Here is a 19,403-nt window from a genome sequence, read left to right as displayed (position 1 = left end):
TGAAGCTTTAGAAACACAGTTCTGCAGAATAATATAAACTGTGATTACTCCATCGCTCATAACTACAGATTTCACTCCCGGGACCACAAGTTTTTTAATGATCACTATTTTAGTGCAAACTCCAATTTTTGTTGGAGGAAAACAAAGTACTGTAAAGAGGACACCAACCAATCAATTCTTTAGAAGGAAGTCTCGAGACATATAAAAGAAAAGATTTGAAGGGCCAGTGTTTTGCATGTTGAAGGATCTCCAGTAGCAAATGATGAAAACCATTTGGTAGAGAGCATACTTAATTGAAATCCCTTGCAGGAAACCAGGGAGAAGTAAAATGTTGAAGAAGCTGGTATGATGCTCAGAGAATGATACTTATGGGATATATAAAACTGAGACAATACTAATAACAGAGCCAATTTATTTCCTTTTCAAATATTGAAGCAGAGAAAATATAGAAGACAGAGCTAAGTTTAATGAAAGTGGAATCTAGAAAGACTGAACTGTTATCCTCCCTTTCGAGTCCTTTTAGGATATTTTATACACCTAACATTCCCAGCTAGCAGAGCTAAGAATACAGAATGCCTTGTCTCTATGGAGAAGATCTGGGCAGCCTCTTGCAGTCTGAAAATCAGAGCCAAAAGAAAACAAACAAGAACTCATTTCTGCCATTAAAATTGCAAATCGTCATTGTTGCTTTCTCCTCAGATGGTGCCTAATTCTGCTCAATCTACTATAATTTCCTTTCCTAACCTAGATATATTTTGTATGATTTTGAAAGCTGTTACAACATTTGTTATTCAACTTAAAACATGTTGTGAGTGAACTGGGGAATTTGGTAAGCATCTCATTTTGAAATTTCCAATTGACTTCCCCAGCCCTCTTACATTAAATGACATAAAACAAATCATTGCAGACCGTGTCCTCTGCGAGTTCTTTCCCTCAGAATAAGAAAAGAGGTTTGTTAAGATTGCTAGATATTAAATTACAATCACCAAAAAGATAAAGGGCCCACCTAATCACAGAATTTCAGAGCTGGGAACAACCTCGGACATCATCTGGCCTAGTTGCATACAGTTACATCTGCCCCCAAAGCTTGTTTCTGACCCACGAGATCTATAGAAACTGTTATTTCTAGACCCTTCATCACCCTATACCTATGCTACCCCTGCAGTATTATCACTTCTACTATCTTTTGTATTTTGACGTTTACAACACGGGTTCTTGCAGGTCAAAATCAGAGAGAGAGAGAGAGAAAGAGAGAGAAGGTAGGAAGGAAGGAAGGAAGAAAGGAAGGAAGGAAGGAAGGAAGGAAGGAAAGGAGGGAGGGAGGGAGGGAGAAAGGAAAGGAAGGAGATCATTGCTACTTGAGTTTCCAAACACTATTTAGAAACCCAAAAACTGAGAATGCTTTGGTGTAGACGAGGGTTTCTCAACTTCAGCACTACTGACATTTTAGACTGGATAATTCTCCATTGTGAGAGGGCTGTCCTGTGTACTGTAAGATAGTTAGCAACGTCCCTAGACAGTAGCTTCCCCCCTCCCAGTTGTGACAACCAAAAATATCTACCAGCATTGCCAAATATTGGGGCAGGGGCAGGAGGGGTGGACAAAATTATTCCTGGTTGAGAACCATGGATGTGTATGGTTTGTGCAAAAACAAATAGTAAGTAAAAAGTCTGATGATTGAAAAGCCGGTTCTCCACTCACCATACACACAACCTCTCCAACACTGAATGTTACCATTTTGTAAAGATCTTTGTCCATTAAGTGGCAGTTGTCCTGATAGTACTCAATCAGAATGCTCTCCAAGGTCCATATGCCACATAATTTGCCAAACTACTAGAGACAAGAGTCCCATGCTAGTCCTGGAGCTGTCAAAGTGGGATGTTACAGAAAATAAGGATGTCTAGGTTAAATTCTGTGGTCTTGATGCAAGAGTGAGTGGGCTTCAACAACATCTGTATAATCCCAGAGTTGAGTTGGCTGTGTGGGTGTCATCTTCCTTCCTTGGGGCTCCTTGTTCATAGTCCAATCACTTAAGAGTGGTCAGTTGAAGAATCTACCTAGGACATAGTAGATACTCAGCAAATATTTGTTGAGTGCTTTCATGAATGATGTTTTACTTTTTGCATTTTGCCTTTTGGATTGGACAATTAAGTACTTTTAGTCTGCCAGAGCTAAACATATCCTTGTTCAAATCAATTGGAGGATAGAATATCTCCTAGAAAATCTCAAAGTCAGTTGTATTCCTTATTACACAATCCCCAAGTTTAAAAAAAAAAAAAAGTGTATGCGTGTGTGTGTATGTGTGTGTAGCGTACACATGCCTTGTTCAAAGTACAGAAGCAATCAAAGGTCTATAGAAGATACTCCCTCAGCCTTAAGGAGGAAAAAGAAGGACTGCAGTTACGCCAGGCTCTGTATTGAGGTATTAAATATACCATCTCTTTAGTCCTCACAATAATCACATTGTATATATGCTAAGAACAGGGAAATAAGTTGTTCAAGATCAGACTGCTGCTACAGGGAAAGCAGAAATTCAGATCAAGCTCTGGTTGAGTTTTAAGCTGCCTAAGCCAGTTTACAAGCTTCCCCTGACTCACTTGGCCCATGTGCCCCGGGCCTCGGTCACTTGTTGAACAGAGAGCTGTCCACCGATGCCCTGCCTTCCAGCATGGCTGACGGACCCAGCCAGCCTCTTAAGGATGAAGGCTGGGCTTCACCGTCCCCAGCCTGGTGGGAGCCTGTGCAGAGATGGCTCCCAGGCCCAACCAGACCAGACCTGCAGGGGGTTGGGCACCTTCCAGCACTTCTAGATCCAGATGCTTTGCCACTCCCTGGGGCATGGGATCTGGCTTCCCAGGGGCTGCCCCGGGGTCTAGGAAACACAACCAAGAGGTGGGGGGACTTAACTCTTCATAAGGAAAACTTGGACCAATGGAAGCAGGAAACTGAAAAGACAGCATATACATGCCTCTCCCTACCTCCCTCCTCAGACTGTTCTGAGAGGTACTGGTTCCATTTAGCCTTTCTGGAGACCAGCTGTGTCTTTGTGAAGCTGGGGCCCAGATCAGTAACATGCCACCTTACATTTGCTTGGCTTCCTTCTTTGTCTCACTTCCCTTTTTCTTTCAAACTTACTGCCCTGGGGTTACATGCATACGCGCACCCCCAATAAAGTGTTAACCTACAAGTTTTGCCTTAGGTTCTGTTTTCTGGGAAACTATGACTAAAACATAAGCTTATGCTTTTTTATTTATAAAATGATATGCTGCCACCCATCTTTCAAAAGCCCAAGAAAAAAATAAAAACAAACCCCTTCTTAGTAGAACTTACCCCTTACTGATGATAGCTGACAGACATTTTGAAAGAAAAAAACCAGCCATGGTCTATGGGTGTGGGAAGCAGTGCATTAAGGTGGCACTAATCTTGCCTTGGTGGTCCCCTCGTATCTGCCCTAACCACCATCTGCTTTTCTCTCCCTTGTGTTTAGACAAAAGGGCTGTGTTAACACTCATTTGAGCAGCAGGGCTATATTTGTCTGACTATGATGATCACATGTAGCCTGATAGGATGGAAAGTGTCGGTCATCCTAAGTGCAAGTCCTACTTCTCCTGCTTGTTAGCTGTTGTTTGACTTGAGAAAGTCATAATATCTGAGTAGGTATTTCCTCACCTGTAAAATAGAAACAAGACGATCTGCCTCACCTTTCCCATGGGCTGATGTGACATAGTGAAAGTACTTTAAAGCACCATACAATGAGCTTTAACTGTGTAAGGGGAGATTAGGTAATAACTTTCTAATTTGGGCTTCTAAATTCCTCTCACTAAAAATAATGAAACACTTCAGTAGGAAAATATATAAAGGAATAAATCACTTAAATCTTTTCAAATATCTTCAAGATAACAATTAAGATTAAAAACGAAGATGGAATAAAAGAGACTGTATTTTCCCTCCCATGAAACAAACAAAAATAAATAAAGAAAATATATATATTTTTTAAAAAAACAATTTTAAGACACTGGACATCAGACAATGAGGTGATTCCCTGAGAGAAAGGAAACAATTGTGGTGGGCCCTGTGATTGCCCCCAGCTTATTACTGGAGACTTTCCAGCTACAGTGCAGGGAGAAGGAAGCCTTGTGGAGATGGGTAGACTCCAAGAGTTGAGGAGATGGAGCTGAGAATGCAAGAGACCCAAGGTGGCTGGATTGCAGAGGACAGAGTACCAGAGATGCACAGAGAGAGAACTCTGGAGATCTGCAGAGGGTTCCCCTCCAGCATCCAGCAGAGTACTAATCAGGGCATGCATATGAGCAAACTGCCCAAAGCTGAGGGAAAAACCACCCAAAAGGATCAACAGGAACAGTAGCTGGGGCTCACACCAGCCTGAGAAGAGTGCCTGTTTCTACAGCCAGTCTGGAAAATCCCTTAATTCACAAGGAAATGGGTAGAGTACTTCAAAGTGTCTTGCCTCAACAGGGCGGAATAATTAACCTTAAACTAAACACTGCTCTGGTTCAGTCCAACAAATCTTAAACACAAGACCTGAAAGGATCAAGTTGTTTCCAAGTAACTAAACTGCATTCCAGAATGAAGCTCAAGAATATAGAAATACAAAAACACCTACCATCCAACATGGTCAAATTGTCAATGCCCGGCATCCAGTAAAAAATTACCAGGCATGCAAAGAAACAGGAAAATATGCCCCATAATAATGGGGGAAATCAATCAAAACCAACTCAGTTGTAGGAATTAGTAGAGAAGGATATTAGAAGTTATTATAATGGTATTTCATGTATTTAAAACCTTAAACAGAGACATAGATATTTTTAAAGACTCAAATCAAACATCTATGGATAGGGGCTTCCCTGGTGGCTCAGTGGTTGGGAGTCTGCCTGCCAATGCAGGCGACATGGGTTCGAGCCCTGGTCTGGAAGGATCCCACATGCCGAGGAGCGGCTGGGCCCGTGAGCCACAATTGCTGAGCCTGCGTGTCTGGAGCCTGTGCTCCGCAACAAGAGAGGCCGCGATAGTGAGAGGCCCGCGCACCACGATGGAGAGTGGCCCCCACTTGCTGCAACTGGAGAAAGCCCTCGCACAGAAACGAAGACCCAATACAGCCAAAAATAAATAAATAAATAAATTTATTTTTTTTAAAAATCTATGGATAAAAACTACAATGTCCAAGATGAAAGATACCCAGGATGGAATTAATAGTATATCCATACAATGGAATACTACTCAGCAATGAAAAGGAATAAACTTGATAAATCTCAAAATAATTGTGCAGAGAGAAAGAATCCAGACAAAAATATTTCATGTTGTACGATTCCTTTTACATGAAATCCTAGAAGATGCAAAGTAATCTCCAGTCACAGAAAACATATCAATGATTACCTGATGCGGGGGGGTGGGGTGGCAGGAGGAAGGGATTCCCAAGCGGCACAAGGAAACTTTGGGGGGAGGTGATGGAGATGTTCACTATTTTGATTTTTATGATGGTTTCACAGGTGTATACAGATGTCAAAGCTTATCATTTTGTACACTTTAAATACATGCAGTTTATTGTATGTCAGTTATAACTCAGTAAGCCTATTTAAAAAAACCAAAGAGACAAAAGTGTATTTCTAAAAACCACTGAGGGACTTCCCTGGTGGTCCAGTGGCTAAGACTCCACACTCACAATGCAGGGGGCCCCGGTTCGATCCCTGGTCAGGGAACTAGATCTCACATGCTGCAACTAAGAGTTCACATGCTACAACTAAAGACCCCGCACGCAGCAGTGAAGATCCCACGTGCTGTAACTAAGACCCAGCACAGCCAAATAAATAAATATTTAAAAACCACTGAACAACTTGGGAAATAGAGGATTTATAAATGTAACCACATTTTTAATATTTAAAATTGTGTAAATTTTAGAGAATGGTAAAATATTTGAATCCATAATTTTTGTTACATCTAAACCTATAGTGTCTGTAGACTATACCTATAGAATAGCATCTATAGTATTTGTATAGTAGCTAAAATTTGGTTTGAGGGTCTCTTTTTTCTTTTTTTAACAATAAATTAGAAAATCTATGCCCCTGTTGTTTAGAAATATTTTTTCATGAAGGAGGCGGCAGCAGGGAGGATTTCAAAACAAAACTAAGAGCCAGAAAAGCACAAGTTATGGGTTTTTCCAAAGCTTGTTTTAGAAATTAAGAAAATTCTACACGATTTTCTTAACCGTGAGTGACTGTACACTTGCTCCCTAACACCCCTCTCTGTTTGATATGAGGTCCGGGCTTGAAAAGCCCTATAAATATCCGATTAAAGACTCAGTTCCTGTTGTCCTGCTTCATTAGAGATAAAGTTGTGTGATGCATGTTCATTATATTTTGGAATGAATTAATTTATGTATTCTCACGTTCCCAACTTGTCTGTCCTGATTTCTCCCAGTTTGATGCCGACCGAGACGAGGATGAGGTATTCTGTGACATCAGCATGGCAGTTGACAGCAAGTTATTTCCAAACAAAGAGGCTGCAGCAGGTAAGTCACTGTGTCCTTTGGGCTGCGGTATACCCTGATCCCCTGCCAAGCGTCTAGGGCTTTGTAGTAAGGTTGGAGCTCAACAAACTGCCGTAAGGTCGTAAGGATGATGTTGTCCTCAGGTCTTTACACCTTCTGGTTTAAAAATATAGGCACAAAACAACATAGAAAAGAGCCATACATCTGGCTCTTAACAGTTACTGCCTTTCTTCCAGTCATTGCACGTGCAAATTAGCAGGCAGTCACAATGTAGCAAAGGACCTCTGTTACTATAATTTTAAAAAACTGATCTAACCCACAATTTGTGCAACAATAGAAGTTACAGTTTCTCCAGAACTCCCTAACTCATACATGTCTCTCCTGTGCCACCTGGGGAAAGCCTCCTCTTTGGTGTGATAGCTGCTCCCATCCCCACCCACAGCCCCTGTTGTGGCCCTGCCCCTTCTCTTCCTATGTCTAGAAGTTTGACGTTGGACAATCGTGCAGGGTAATCATGCCCCTTTAAGTAGGCGGTACTCACATTTCTGCCCTTGACCCTTCTCTCACTCTCTTTTACTCTTTCTCTGGGTCAGCTCCTTGTCCGTCCTGGTTTCAACCATCAATTCTACGTGGATGACTCTCAAATCTCTCTCAGTCCTCACCTTTCTTCTCAGTTATGGCCTCAGTGAATAAAGACCAAAAGTTCCGGGCTGTACAGAAAAAGGCTAAACACCTAAAAGTTTGAAGCCGTATTTGAAGCTCACTGCGAGTAGGTTCGAAGAAAGACAGAGTTTTTTAAAAGACAGACCCGCAGAGCACAGACAGCTGACGTAAACTTGCCTGCCTCATTTTCCAGTGATATTTACAGAAAGATGGCCTATTGCAGGGCAAGAGGGAGTGTTGAGAAGCATGTAAGATCATGTAAACAAAAGTACCACTGCTCTGAAAACTGCTGTGACACCTGTGCTTTTATTTTAATGTTTCATTTAGAACATTCATTTAGACCTCTAACAACAAATATCTACCGGCTAGATACCCCCAGTTTCCAAACGGTGGAGCAGAGGAGAAGATTTAAGTGGCCCCTTCTTTAGAACTCCCAGCATTTTATGGCTCTCAAGTAGCATTTCTCCAAAGTAGCCTCGTCCTATAGTGATGTAGCTGGGCTGGTTTGTGTGCAATTCAGTAAACTGTGTCTTTTCCTCTTCATGCCCCCTTGGTAGAGTGCACGGTGCCTGGCCCATAGCAGAGGTTTCCAGGAGACCACTCCTTCCTCTCTACAACTCTGAGCTTATGAACAGAGGGGTCTGTGCTCACAGCCTCGACTCCCCCTAGCTCCCTTCCACTTCCAAGACCCCTGAAAACTGGGTTCTGCTCCAGCCTTAAAGTAAACCTGTTCTACCTGTAACAGCCCTGGTGAGCGAAGGGAACCCAGGAGGGCTTGTGGTAAACCAGAAATCAGCCATACCTCCCCTTCCAGAGGCAGCCACTTCACAGCCCCAGGTTACTGTGCCATTAAGGAATGGGCCAGCGTTGCTGGATCCTTCTCTCCTTCCAGAGAAAACAGAAACCTGCACCAGCAGGTGAAATCTCCCAGCTTGTAAATGTTGGTGACTCAGTCAATTAAACAAGTCATGTCCGTGGCCTCTGCTCTGTGACTCGGCAGCCCCCAGGTTCTCTCCCTTGGCTCTTCCCTTCTCCTGAATCCTCTCTCTGCAGTATCTCAGCTGCCCCACTGCTCCCATATCACCTCCACGTGAATAGCTTTCAATTCCTTTAAATTTTTTACATAAAAATCATATATGTTTAAGATGTACTACACGATGATTTGATTTGTGAAATGATTACTACAGTCCAGCTAATTAACATACTTCATCTTCATATAGTTACCATTCTTCTGTGTTTGATGAATGAGCATCTGAAACATATTCCCTTAGCAATTTTCCAGTATTCAATACATATCATGAACTGTTGTCACCTTGCTGTGCATTGGATCTCTAGGCATATCCTTCCTACGTAACTTCAACTTTGTACCCTTTGGTCAAAATCTCCCCATTTCCCCCACCTGCGTGTCTGTGGTAACCACCATTCTACTCTCTGCCTCTATGTATTTGACTTTTTTAGGTTTCACATGCAAGGGAGATCACGCAGTTTTTCTCTTTTAAGAGAGCCAGGCAAAAGTGTCCCTGCCCTCACACCTCACACCGATCACGATCCTCAGAGACACCTTGGGAGTCCAGGCCTCCTTCACTATCCCTAGCGAACTCATCGAAGCCTTTGTCATTCCTTGCCGGCCTTTTACATCATCCCTGGCCCGGCCCATCTGTCTGTTAGGAATCCTGTTGCTGCCATGGGGATCCGCCGAGAATGCAGCTCTGATCACCTGACAAAAACCAAAACAAAGCAAAACCTTCCATGACTTTCCTGCAGGCTGAGCACCAGGGTTCTTACCGTGACAAAAATATCCTTGGCTTTTCTGCAGTGGTCCTGTCCCCGTCAGAGCGTCACCTCCCCTCCCCCACACCAGCCTCCTCCAGCTCCTGAATGCCTCAGGTACCTTCCCGCCTCTGGCCACTTGCACAAAGTACTTGGAACCACCTCTCTCCATTTGCATCCCTCTACTCTCTCACCTCCTCATCCCATCCTTCACCTGGCCGGGTCCTGCTTTGTATCTCAGTTTAAACGTGATTTCCTCAAGGAAACGTTCTCAGACCCCATCCCAGACTACATCCCTGTGTAGTGTTCTGCCCTTTACCTTCAGGGCATTCATCGCAACTGCGATTATATAATTAGATATAGGATTGTTTGTTAAAAATCTATTTCCTTTACAAGAGTGCAAGACTTCATGAGGACAGAGTGTATACGTGAGCGTTGGTTTGAAACCCGGTATGAATCTCATGCGAGATGCCCCATTAGCCCTTTCTCTTCTAGCTGGCCACCTCAGCTGGGCTACTCACCTGGGCGCGTCAACTCACAGCCACACCAAATCTCCTTTGGCTCCAGAGCAGAGTGTGCATTTGCTTGCCTCCAGGCCAGAGAATGCCAGCCCCTGAACCTCTGCACCCCGTCTGCGGTGTTTCCTCCTCCATGGAGCCCTCCAGTAATACTTCTAGCAGAGTCATCTGCCTACATCACTCAGTGTCGCTGGGCCTCAGTGTCCCCATCTATAAGGAAAGAATATTAATGCTACCTTATAGGACAGTTGTGAAGAGTAAATGCCTTATGTGTATAAAGCATGCGGCTGTCCCGTTAAAAAGGTTAAGTATAGGTTAGTATCTTTGCTGAGGATTTGAGGGGTCGCAGGGAGAGACCACATCTCATGCAGCACAGCCTTTCCCCATTTTCCTAGGTTGACGTCTACCCTCTTCTCCCTCTCTTCCTCCCTTCCCCCACCGCTGTCATGGAGTAACTAAAAAAAAAAATCCCCCCTTCTCTTCTCACCTAGAACAGTCCCCCAACACCCAGTTCCCTCGAGGAGCTTCCTTCTAGCCCCAAATACTGCCAGGATATTTTTTTCCAAAGAAATACAATGCCCTTCTTCAAAGGAATTCTAACACAAACTGCTACAAACACTTCCAAGCCTGTTGGAATTAGAGCTGGATTCTCCGTGCCTAATGCCTAAGGCGCTTAGGAGGGATTTAATGTTCCAAGAGCGAATGATTAAGATTGAGATCCACACCATTGTAAAGCAATTATACTCCAATAAAGATGCTAAAAAAAAAAAAAAAAAAAAGATTGAGATCCACAAAAGTAAAACTGTCCTTTTATCCATTTTTCAGTCATTCAGCATATATGTATCGAATGCATAGAATTTCTAAGTTTTGTTCTTAGATTCAGAGATGTAATACAACCCCACCTAAAGCTGCCGACGGTTTAGCAGAAGAGACAGGAGAAGGGAGAGACCGCTTTCCTCAAACGGGGCAGGAGAAGTGTGAGAGGAGCTTTATCTGCAGACGCCCTTCACCGTGCAGGAAACCCCGCCTTGCGGGAGTCTCCCTCTATCTGGTACTCCAAGTGGGAGGAGGGCTTTCCTAAAACTTCAGATCAAAAGTTCCACGAGGAGGAAAAAATCTTTACCAGTGTCCCAGAAGGCAGTATGGTTAGCCTTCCTGTACCTCTGAAGGCAATTTGTCATCTTCCCACTTAAATTTAAGGAGACAACCTGAAAATATTTCCGAAGACCATTCAATGTCTAAAACTAGTGACACTGAGTGCCCCCTGTGGGGTTCTATTTCAGCTCATACCTTTCTCTGTTATCTATGGGAAGGATACTTTTAAATCTGAAAAGAAATCAAGAAATTCAAAATAGGGGGAAATGAAAGCCATACTATCACTTTTGCAAAAGGTCCTAATTTTGCTGTCTTCTTTGAGTAACAAGATCATTACAGTTGTTTTATGTGTTCAATTGTCCAATGAAAGATGGCAAAAATGTGTACATATGATTATATTTACCTCCCTATTTTGTATGTCAAGCCTTAGACTATTATTAAAGGTCCCATTTTCAGCAAACCAAGTAACCAATACTAAAAGAAAATGAAAGCTATTCAATCTTTATCTGAGCTGATAATGACATCCTTTGTCTATGCCTTCTATGATCTATTAGTACTGTTGCCAAGAGCAACAGCATGTCAAGAAATTCCACCCCTTGATGATACAATAAAATTTCTGTTAAAAACATTTTATTAGGAAAGCCAATCTCTTCTTCCTTATAAGCAGAAGTTGCTTTTTAAACAAAAACCTCTTCATTCTACCATCGCTGAAGATAGTTTTCTAATAATCTTGTTCCATTTTCAAATATTAATGTGTAATATCTCTGTTAACTGGTTTGTCTAAGAGCCCTTCACGTTGTACTTTATTAAAACGACCAAAAGAACAGTTTCTAATTAAATAAGTAGGACACAGGAACTGAAACAGCTGTATGTTTAATTAGCCTTTGTGTTCAGATCACGTTGCTCACTGCACATGAATCACTCTAAATTCTAAGGGGAGGATATCATTTGAGTATCTATCACCACTAGTCAGTGAATAATATCCATATTGTGGAAGTAACGAAAGCTAGTTAAAATTGGCATTGCCTTTAATGGTGCTGTCAATAGCTGCCACCTTGACTGTCACAGGCTGGAGTGACACCTCTTTATTCCACTTTCTGTTCTTCCCTTTCCGCAGCCGCTCAGTGACCCACTTCATCATCGGCCATTCACTGTTCCTATTTTCTCAGAATGTAGAAGAGATAGCACATTCCTCCAAGGTCCTCCCCTGTAGAGCACTGTAATGAAAGATCATGTTTATAAAGCCATTTGGATTTTGCCTGCTTACAACTTGGAGTCAGCAGGCTATGTTAGAAATGGGAGCAGTGACTTCTGTCTTTGATCTCAGTCACTTTCTGCATGACCTTGGCCAAGCTATATAACTTCTCCACAGCTCATTTTCCTCTTTTCTAAAGTGACAGGGTAGGATTCTATGAAATATTAAATTCTAAAATGTCCATGATCTTATAATGGAAAAATGTACGTTTTACTTCTGCCATCTTTACTGTCTCCCACCACATACATGCAAACTGGTCTTCCAACTGGGTTCTGAGACATCAGGTAGTTTGGCCCTAAGGTACACCTTTTATTTATAAGGTACACCTTATAAATAAAAGTATTTATCTGAAACATACTTAAAGCACAGAGACAGAAAAATTACAAGTATATAATCCTTCTACTTAAAAAATTATATATAAAATTAACGTTTCCATATCATCCCTCTAGTCTCACTTTATTAATAGTCCTCCCAACTCCATTCTACAAACACCTCATTAACACTGGTGTTGCCAAGGGCATCACCAAGAATTGTGCAGTACACACTTATGCAACTATACATGGTAGCTCTACAGTTAGTTAATTTTCCAAAATGGTTTGATGGGTCAAGTATCTCCATTTTGAAAGCCTTTACTGTACTTAAAAAAATTTTTTTTTTTAATTACAAACACAGTAAACAATGGTGTTACTGCTTAGTACTTAGTCGATTTGATAACGGGTTAGTACTTAGTCAATTTGGTGAACAGCAGGGGTAATGATGGGAAGAAAGAAATGAGGAAAGACTGTGTGAGGACACACCTTGATCCTTTTTCTGGAAGAAAGTATGGAAGCAGCATCTCTGGGAGAGGTCCATATCTGAGAAGTGTGTGAGATGCTTGACATTTTTTGAAAACTCATCTTTATTAAACGTTACTCATTGCATATTCTGAACAAGAGTTATTTGTCAAGGGCAAGTTTACAATGAAGCATGGGGTGGTTGGTTTCTTCACAGGGTGCCTGGCTTTTTATGGACAGCACTGAATTCTGTCTTCCTGGCTAGTTAGGTAATATATATTTCCCAGCAAGAAAGAGTCATTAGATGAGGATGATGAATCAATTGTGCTTCAGGAGTCCCATTAAGAAAATTACTGGTTTAAGTGTGAGCCTTGGGGATTAATGGAAGGTAATTCAGTGTAACCTGTAGTACCTAGGGGGAAAAAATGCTATATTAATACATTAAGTTAACCTGATTTTTCTCACCTTCAGGGACTAAGGTGACCCAAAGGCTAGAGGAAAAACTTCTCAGGTTCTCATGGAGTGAGCATACTCAGCTCTTCTTTTCCTGGAAACCCCTTGCTCTACTCTCACTCCGTACTTTGCTCCTGGTGTTCCTTCTTCCTCAGCCACCATTGCACACCCTTAAACCACTTCTCCTCCTGGACCACCCTTATTCGCCCTCACAGTTTAGACTTACAAACTATTTCCTTGTGAAGAATCCCACCCCCATCATCTCCTCCACTACTAATCAGAATTAGTCTTTCTTTTTGGTTTCTGAACCTTGCTGTTGATAAATTCATCTCCTCCACAAGATCACTGTCTTCTTAAGGGCGCAGACAGTGTCACCAAACCGTACTTGGGTCTACTCCCCCACATGTAGTAAAACCAGTCTACTGACACCGGGTTGTGGTGAAGGAAAGTGCAGCGTTTATTGCAGGGTGACCAACAAGGAGTTCAGAACAGCTAGTGCTCAAAAAGCCCAAATTCTCCGTGGGTTTCAACAAAGATTTTTAAAAGCCAGGTGAGGGAGAGGTGTCCCAGGGCATGTGATCAGCTCGTGCACAGTTCTCTGATTGGTTGATGGTGAGGTAACTGGGTGGTGTCACAGGGGTTAACATTATCGTTCCTTAGGCACTAGTAGATCTGGGAGCTAGGTGTTCATGATCGTCATGTAGTTAATTTCTTCCATTTGGTGATGGTTTTAGCATCTGTAAAACAACTCAGGAAATGTGCATCAGATACTATTATCTAGGTACTTCAGAGAGGAGCTAAAGCAGAGGATATTGGGGAGGGGGTCTGTCCTGGGAAGGCCCCATAGGGTCCTGCTCTGTTACATCTGCATTTTCCATCTGCAGGCCAAACAGTGCCTGGCAGATGGGAAGAGTCTGGAAATATTTGTAAATAGGACGATATGGAAACTTGGTGGGCGATTGTTTGCCTTAGAAATGTACACGGATGACCTCCATCAGGTAATCTTTGTTTTCCTAATCTTAGGTTCAAGTGACCTTGATCCTTCGATGATGTTGGACACTGGAGAGATCACTGATACAGGATCTGATTATGAAGATCAGGTACTTAGAATCTAAAAATATTTCTCTATTTAAATGTTTCTAATTTTAGTCTTTATAAATGTTTCATGAAAATTAGAATTACAAATCATTCTGTGAAATGTTTACACAGAACTAAAATAATCTATTCCATGATAAATCATACAGCTTTTATATATTAACTTTGGCCCTTTAACCCTCCCTTATCCACAGATTCAAAGTGGCAATTAATTAAGGAAAGATTTGTGGTCAAATGTTACATGAGATAGAAGTGAGGTAACATGAGGTTCTCTTGGCCAAGAATTTGCCTGTGTCTCTATTCCTTCCCTGTAATAAGCCCACACGGTATTTACTAAGCATTTGTTACAGGTTCAGGGCTCTGCTTTTCTCTTTCTAACCTTTGAAAGGGACTGATGACCAAGGACAACACAGCCAAGAAATTAAATATATTTTCTATTTGAATAAAACCAAAGAAATTTATCTGGGTCATTTTTTCTCAGCAGAAGAACTCTTCCTCCTGCTCTATTTTAATGATCCAAAATAGTTGGCAAATGATCCCAGTCTCTAATTAGGCCTTATTTTTTAAAAAGCATCATGTCTGAAACTTCCATCTCTCATCAGTGCTCCTCTGTTGTGGCTGAAAGCCAAGTGAGCATGTTCTTCTGAAATTGTTTTTCCCCCATTTTCAGCTAATATGTGTAACAAATAAAGGGGATAGATATGACCAGTGTCCAAATGTAATGGCTGTCTCTCTGTTTCATATACATATTCAGAAGCTATTTTCACAAGCATTATGTTTCTTCCCTTATATCACAAAGCAAGGAGAAGATATTGACAAGTATTTAAAGTATTTTTTAGCATATATTAAGCACTTCATACATACTAAATATTGTGCTAAGTTCCTTAACTTGACTATCGTACTAATTCCTCACAACATCTCTAGGAAATAGGAATTATTATCTTTATTTCATAATTAAGAGAATTAAGACTCCAGGAGTAATTTGCGCACAGTTACACAAATAGTTTCACAGTGGGGAAGTGAACTCAGGGCACCTTCCTTAACACCTGCACTCCGCCACCCTCATCCTCACCTCCAAAGACAGGCCATTCAGTGGTGCCTTTTTGGAGCCTTTTCAGTTGCTAACTCTTAAGACCCCAGCAGAGGCAAATGCCAGACAACCACCGTGAAGGGTGAGCTCACCATCCAAAATTACAGACTGCACCAAGAAATGAACCGTAGCAAGAAATCCAGCTGATTAAACAAATGGAAGGGTTCACACTCCAAGGACTGGGGATAACAGAAAAGCCTGAAAGAAATCTTAATCTGGGAATATTTAAAATATCCAAGGAGATAAAGGGAAGATTAGAAACCATGAAACAAGTGCAGGAAAGAATGGAAAGGAAGAAGCAGGAAGGAATAGGGAGGAAGAAATAGAAATTCTAGGCACAAAAAAATAGTCATTGCAATAAAATTTCAATTAACAGGTTGAAGAGTAGACTAGACACAGCTAAAAAGAGACAATGATAGGGGTGGGGGGTGGGATGAATTGGGAGATTGGGATTGACATATATACACTAATATATATAAAAGAGATAACTAATAAGAACCTGCTGCACAGTACAGGGAACTCCACTTCGCTGTACAGTAGAAACTAACACAACATTGTAAAACAACTATACCCCGATAAAAAAAGAGAGAGAGACACAATGATAGAGCTGAGGAAATTTCCTTCAAATGAAACAGAGAGCTAAATCATTGTCAAAGGAAGAACTTAGGAGACACTGAGGATGGAATGATTGGGTCAACATATTCTAACAGGAGTTCCAGGAGGATAAAATGGAGCAGATGGGGCAGAGCTGCATTTTAACAGATAATGGTTGAGGACTTTAAAGAGGTGAGAAAAGACAAGTCCCCAGACTGAAGGAGCACATCCAGTCCTGAGCAGGAAAAAAAAATCGTCGCCTATTCTTTTTCCATTTAGTTCCTCAACAAATATTAACAGAGCACCTACTATGTGCCAGGTACCGTTTAGGCACTTGGACTATCTAATTGTATAAAACAGGCAAGGATCTTCCATACAGGTGGGGAAGACAGATAGCAAACAATAAACATAATATATTAGTAAATTCTCTATTGTTAAGTGCTATGAGAAGAAAAAAAAAAGTAGAACACGGTAGGAGGGTTAGGAATGCTGGGTTGGGGAGGGCAGATTACAGTATTAAATAGGAGAGTCAATATTAACTAGGACAGCCTCACTAAAGAGGTGAGATTTGAGCAAAGACATGGCATATAATGTAAAACATCGAGAACACAGAGGACAAAAATAAAATATTAAAAGTGAAAAGGCATTACCTATAAAGGAACAGCAATTTGGGGGACAGAAGATTAAATGAAGCAAGGGTTTGCATTTATTGAGTACTTACTGTAAGCCAGACACTGTGTTTTATGGTTTACATGCATTATTGCTAATCTTTACAATAACTCAAGAAGGTAGCTCTGTTTATCTCCAATTTACAGCCCAGGAAACTGGAGCTCATAGAGGTTAAATGACTTCCCAAGACCAAAGAGCTAACAAGCAGTTGAGTCAGGAATCAAACTATGATCACCCCAGAACCAAAATCTAGTTTATGCTTTCACACTCCAAATAAAGCCATTATCAAGGTCACTGGTAATCTATTACCAATTCCAGTTAACACTTTTTTTTTAAAATAAATTTATTTATTTATTTTTGGCTGCATTGGGTCTTCGTTGCTGCGCACGGGCTTCCTCTAGTTGTGGCGAGCAGGGGCTACTCTTCGCTGCAGTGCACGGGTTTCTCACTGCGGTGGCTTCTCTTGTTGTAGAGCACGGGCTCTAGGCATGCGGTCTTCAGTAGTTGTGGCACGCAGGCTCAGTAGTTGTGGCGCACGGGCTTAGTTGCTCTGTGGCATGTGGGATCTTCCCAGACCAGGGCTTGAACCCGTGTCCCCTCCATTGGCAGGCGGACTCTTAACCACTGCACCACCAGAGAAGACCCCCAGTTAACACTTTTTAGTTATCTTTCTTGACCTTTGCTGCCTTTGATCCACCACACTTTTACTGTAAAGGGCCAGGTAGTAAATATTTTAGGCTTTGTGAACCATAAGGGATTTGCTGCAGCTACTCAAACCCTGCCATTGTAGTGCAAAAGCAGCCACAACTATACTTAAACAGGAGTATGGCTGTGCTCCAGTAAAACTTTATTTATGGACACTGAAATTTGAATTCCACATATTTTCCTGTGATTTATTTCAACTATTTGAAAATGTACAGCCCATTCTTAACTGAGAGGCTGTGCACAAACAGGCAGCAGAGTGGATTTGACCTGCAGGCCGTAGTTTGCTGACCGCGGCTATAAACCATCCCCATTTCTTGACAGTCTCCTCTCCATTAGCTTCTAACACTTCTATAGTATTTAATACTATTCTAAGTGCTTCACATTTATTTCCTCATTATATCCTGAGACAATTATGTGAAATTGACACTATTATCCCCATTTTACTGATAAGGAAAGTGAGGTACAGAGAAATTAAGCAGTTTATTTAAGGTCACACAGCTGGCAAGAGGTAAAGACAGAATTCAAACACAGCCGTCTGACTGCAGAGGCAGGATCAAGAAAGATAGGTGAGGCTCTGCTACGGTAACAAATAAATGTCAAAATCTGAGTGTTTTCCTTCCAGCGAGACCCCCAGAGGGATCATGGATGGGAAGGAAAAAAGCATGGGAAGGGAGACCTGCTCTTCATTGCACATTTCTTCGTCCCACGATCATTTGACATCCCTAGTCACTGGCTCTCCCTCTGTGCGAAGAGGCAAAAGGATGGAAAACGGAGCTTACTCAGGTGCCCAGGAAGAGAGAGACGGGTTTAGTGAGTGCGAAGCCAGCCTGGGCCACAAAGCTCTGTCCCCCACCATGTGTTCTCTCTCTGGCACTCCTCCTACTTCTTGGCTCACTCTTTCTTGCTTTCCTTGCTGAGCTCCACTCTGTTGGTCTATTATTTCAGTGCAGGTGCCCGCCAGCATCCTGGCCAGGGACCCTTCAATCCTCACTGCACATATTCTCCTTTGAGAAGCTTGACCACAGCCAGTTTCTCTTTTCCTAAGGCATGGAAACCTCAACAAAGTTGGGGCTCTGTTCACAAGGAATAGTGAGGAAATGTGGGCATTTCAGCTTCACTCAGAATTCCCTGGTGGGCTCCCAGCGCCTATGTCTGCCTGCTAAACAGCACTGGCTGGGTTTCCCATGTGCATCTCAAACTCAACACGTCCAAAACTGAACTCACCATCTTCCCCCACAAAATCTGTTCTTCCTTCTGTTTCCCCTATTTCTGTGAAGGATACCACCATCCTCCCAGCTGCCCAAGCCAGAGACCAGGGCATCTTCCTAGTCTCCTTCCTTTCTCTCCCTCCCTACATCAGTTTGATCAAGAATCTCTCCTTTCCTCCCCAGTTCCACTGCCACTGTCCTGGTTCACACGCTGACCCTTCTACCCCAGGACCACTGAGACAGTCTCCTAACCAGTCTCCCTTCCCCAGGCTCCTCACTCATCAAAATCATCTTGCTGAAAAGCCAAGTCAATCATCACATTCCACTGCTTAAAACTCTTCATGGCTCCTCATTGATGTTAGAATTAAATCAGAACCTCTTATAATACATGGGAACTTTCAAATTAGAGTCTGACCCTCTCCCCTCCTTCCCCAAACTCATCCCTTGCCAATCACCAAAACACACTGAATGCTCCAGCCACACCAAGCCATTTGCAGTTCCCCCCAAGTGGGTTGTGCTTTGCACAGTCTCTTTCCTCTATGTGGAAGCTTCCACAACCCTATCACCCCTATGCCGGATAACCCCTACTCATGCTCCATCAGAACCACGCTTCTCCTTGAGGAAGCCCTTCTCATTACATGTCACCTTCTTGGGGGATCCATGAAACCCTGTGTTGTAATATCCTCTTGCATTGCAGGGACTGTGTTCTGCTCTCCTGCCCAACACACAGTATGTGCTCAATAAATGTCCATTTTTTTAAAAAGTCAATAAAATGATTTCCAGTTCTTCTCCTTAATATGTAACTTTTTGATAACTTGCTAACTCTTGCTAACTCTTTCGAGCCTGGGTTTCCTCTTTTCAAAAGTGATGACAGTAACCCCACTTAGACATGCTGTTTGGAGAAGTAGGGAGTGTAAAGTACCTTGTAGGGAACAAATGCTTCATAAATGTGAACCCCTTTCTCTCCTCCCCCAAACCAACTTTTCAGCAATCAGTGTCTTTCCGTAGCT

At 42.2% G+C, this 19,403-nt stretch overlaps 1 protein-coding gene across 5 annotated transcripts in view; it reads left to right on the top strand.

The window, feature by feature from the left end:
- The window catches only part of AK5 (adenylate kinase 5), a 243,652-nt gene that overhangs the window by 118,898 nt on the left and 105,351 nt on the right, over nucleotides 1-19,403 (top strand). For all 5 annotated transcript variants that reach the window (XM_082420424.1, XM_082420425.1, XM_082420422.1 and 2 more), the window contains exons 7-8: nucleotides 6,436-6,526; nucleotides 14,056-14,132. In XM_082420424.1, the coding sequence (XP_082276550.1) occupies nucleotides 6,436-6,526; nucleotides 14,056-14,132 (168 nt within the window). The remainder of the gene's footprint in view (nucleotides 1-6,435; nucleotides 6,527-14,055; nucleotides 14,133-19,403) is intronic.

This window comes from Balaenoptera physalus (genome assembly GCF_965194825.1).
Source record: "Balaenoptera physalus genome assembly, chromosome: 1".
Classification (NCBI taxonomy): Eukaryota; Metazoa; Chordata; class Mammalia; order Artiodactyla; family Balaenopteridae; genus Balaenoptera; species Balaenoptera physalus.
The sequence above is the reverse complement of the archived record's forward strand: the minus strand, read 5'-3'. Positions and strand labels throughout refer to the sequence as shown.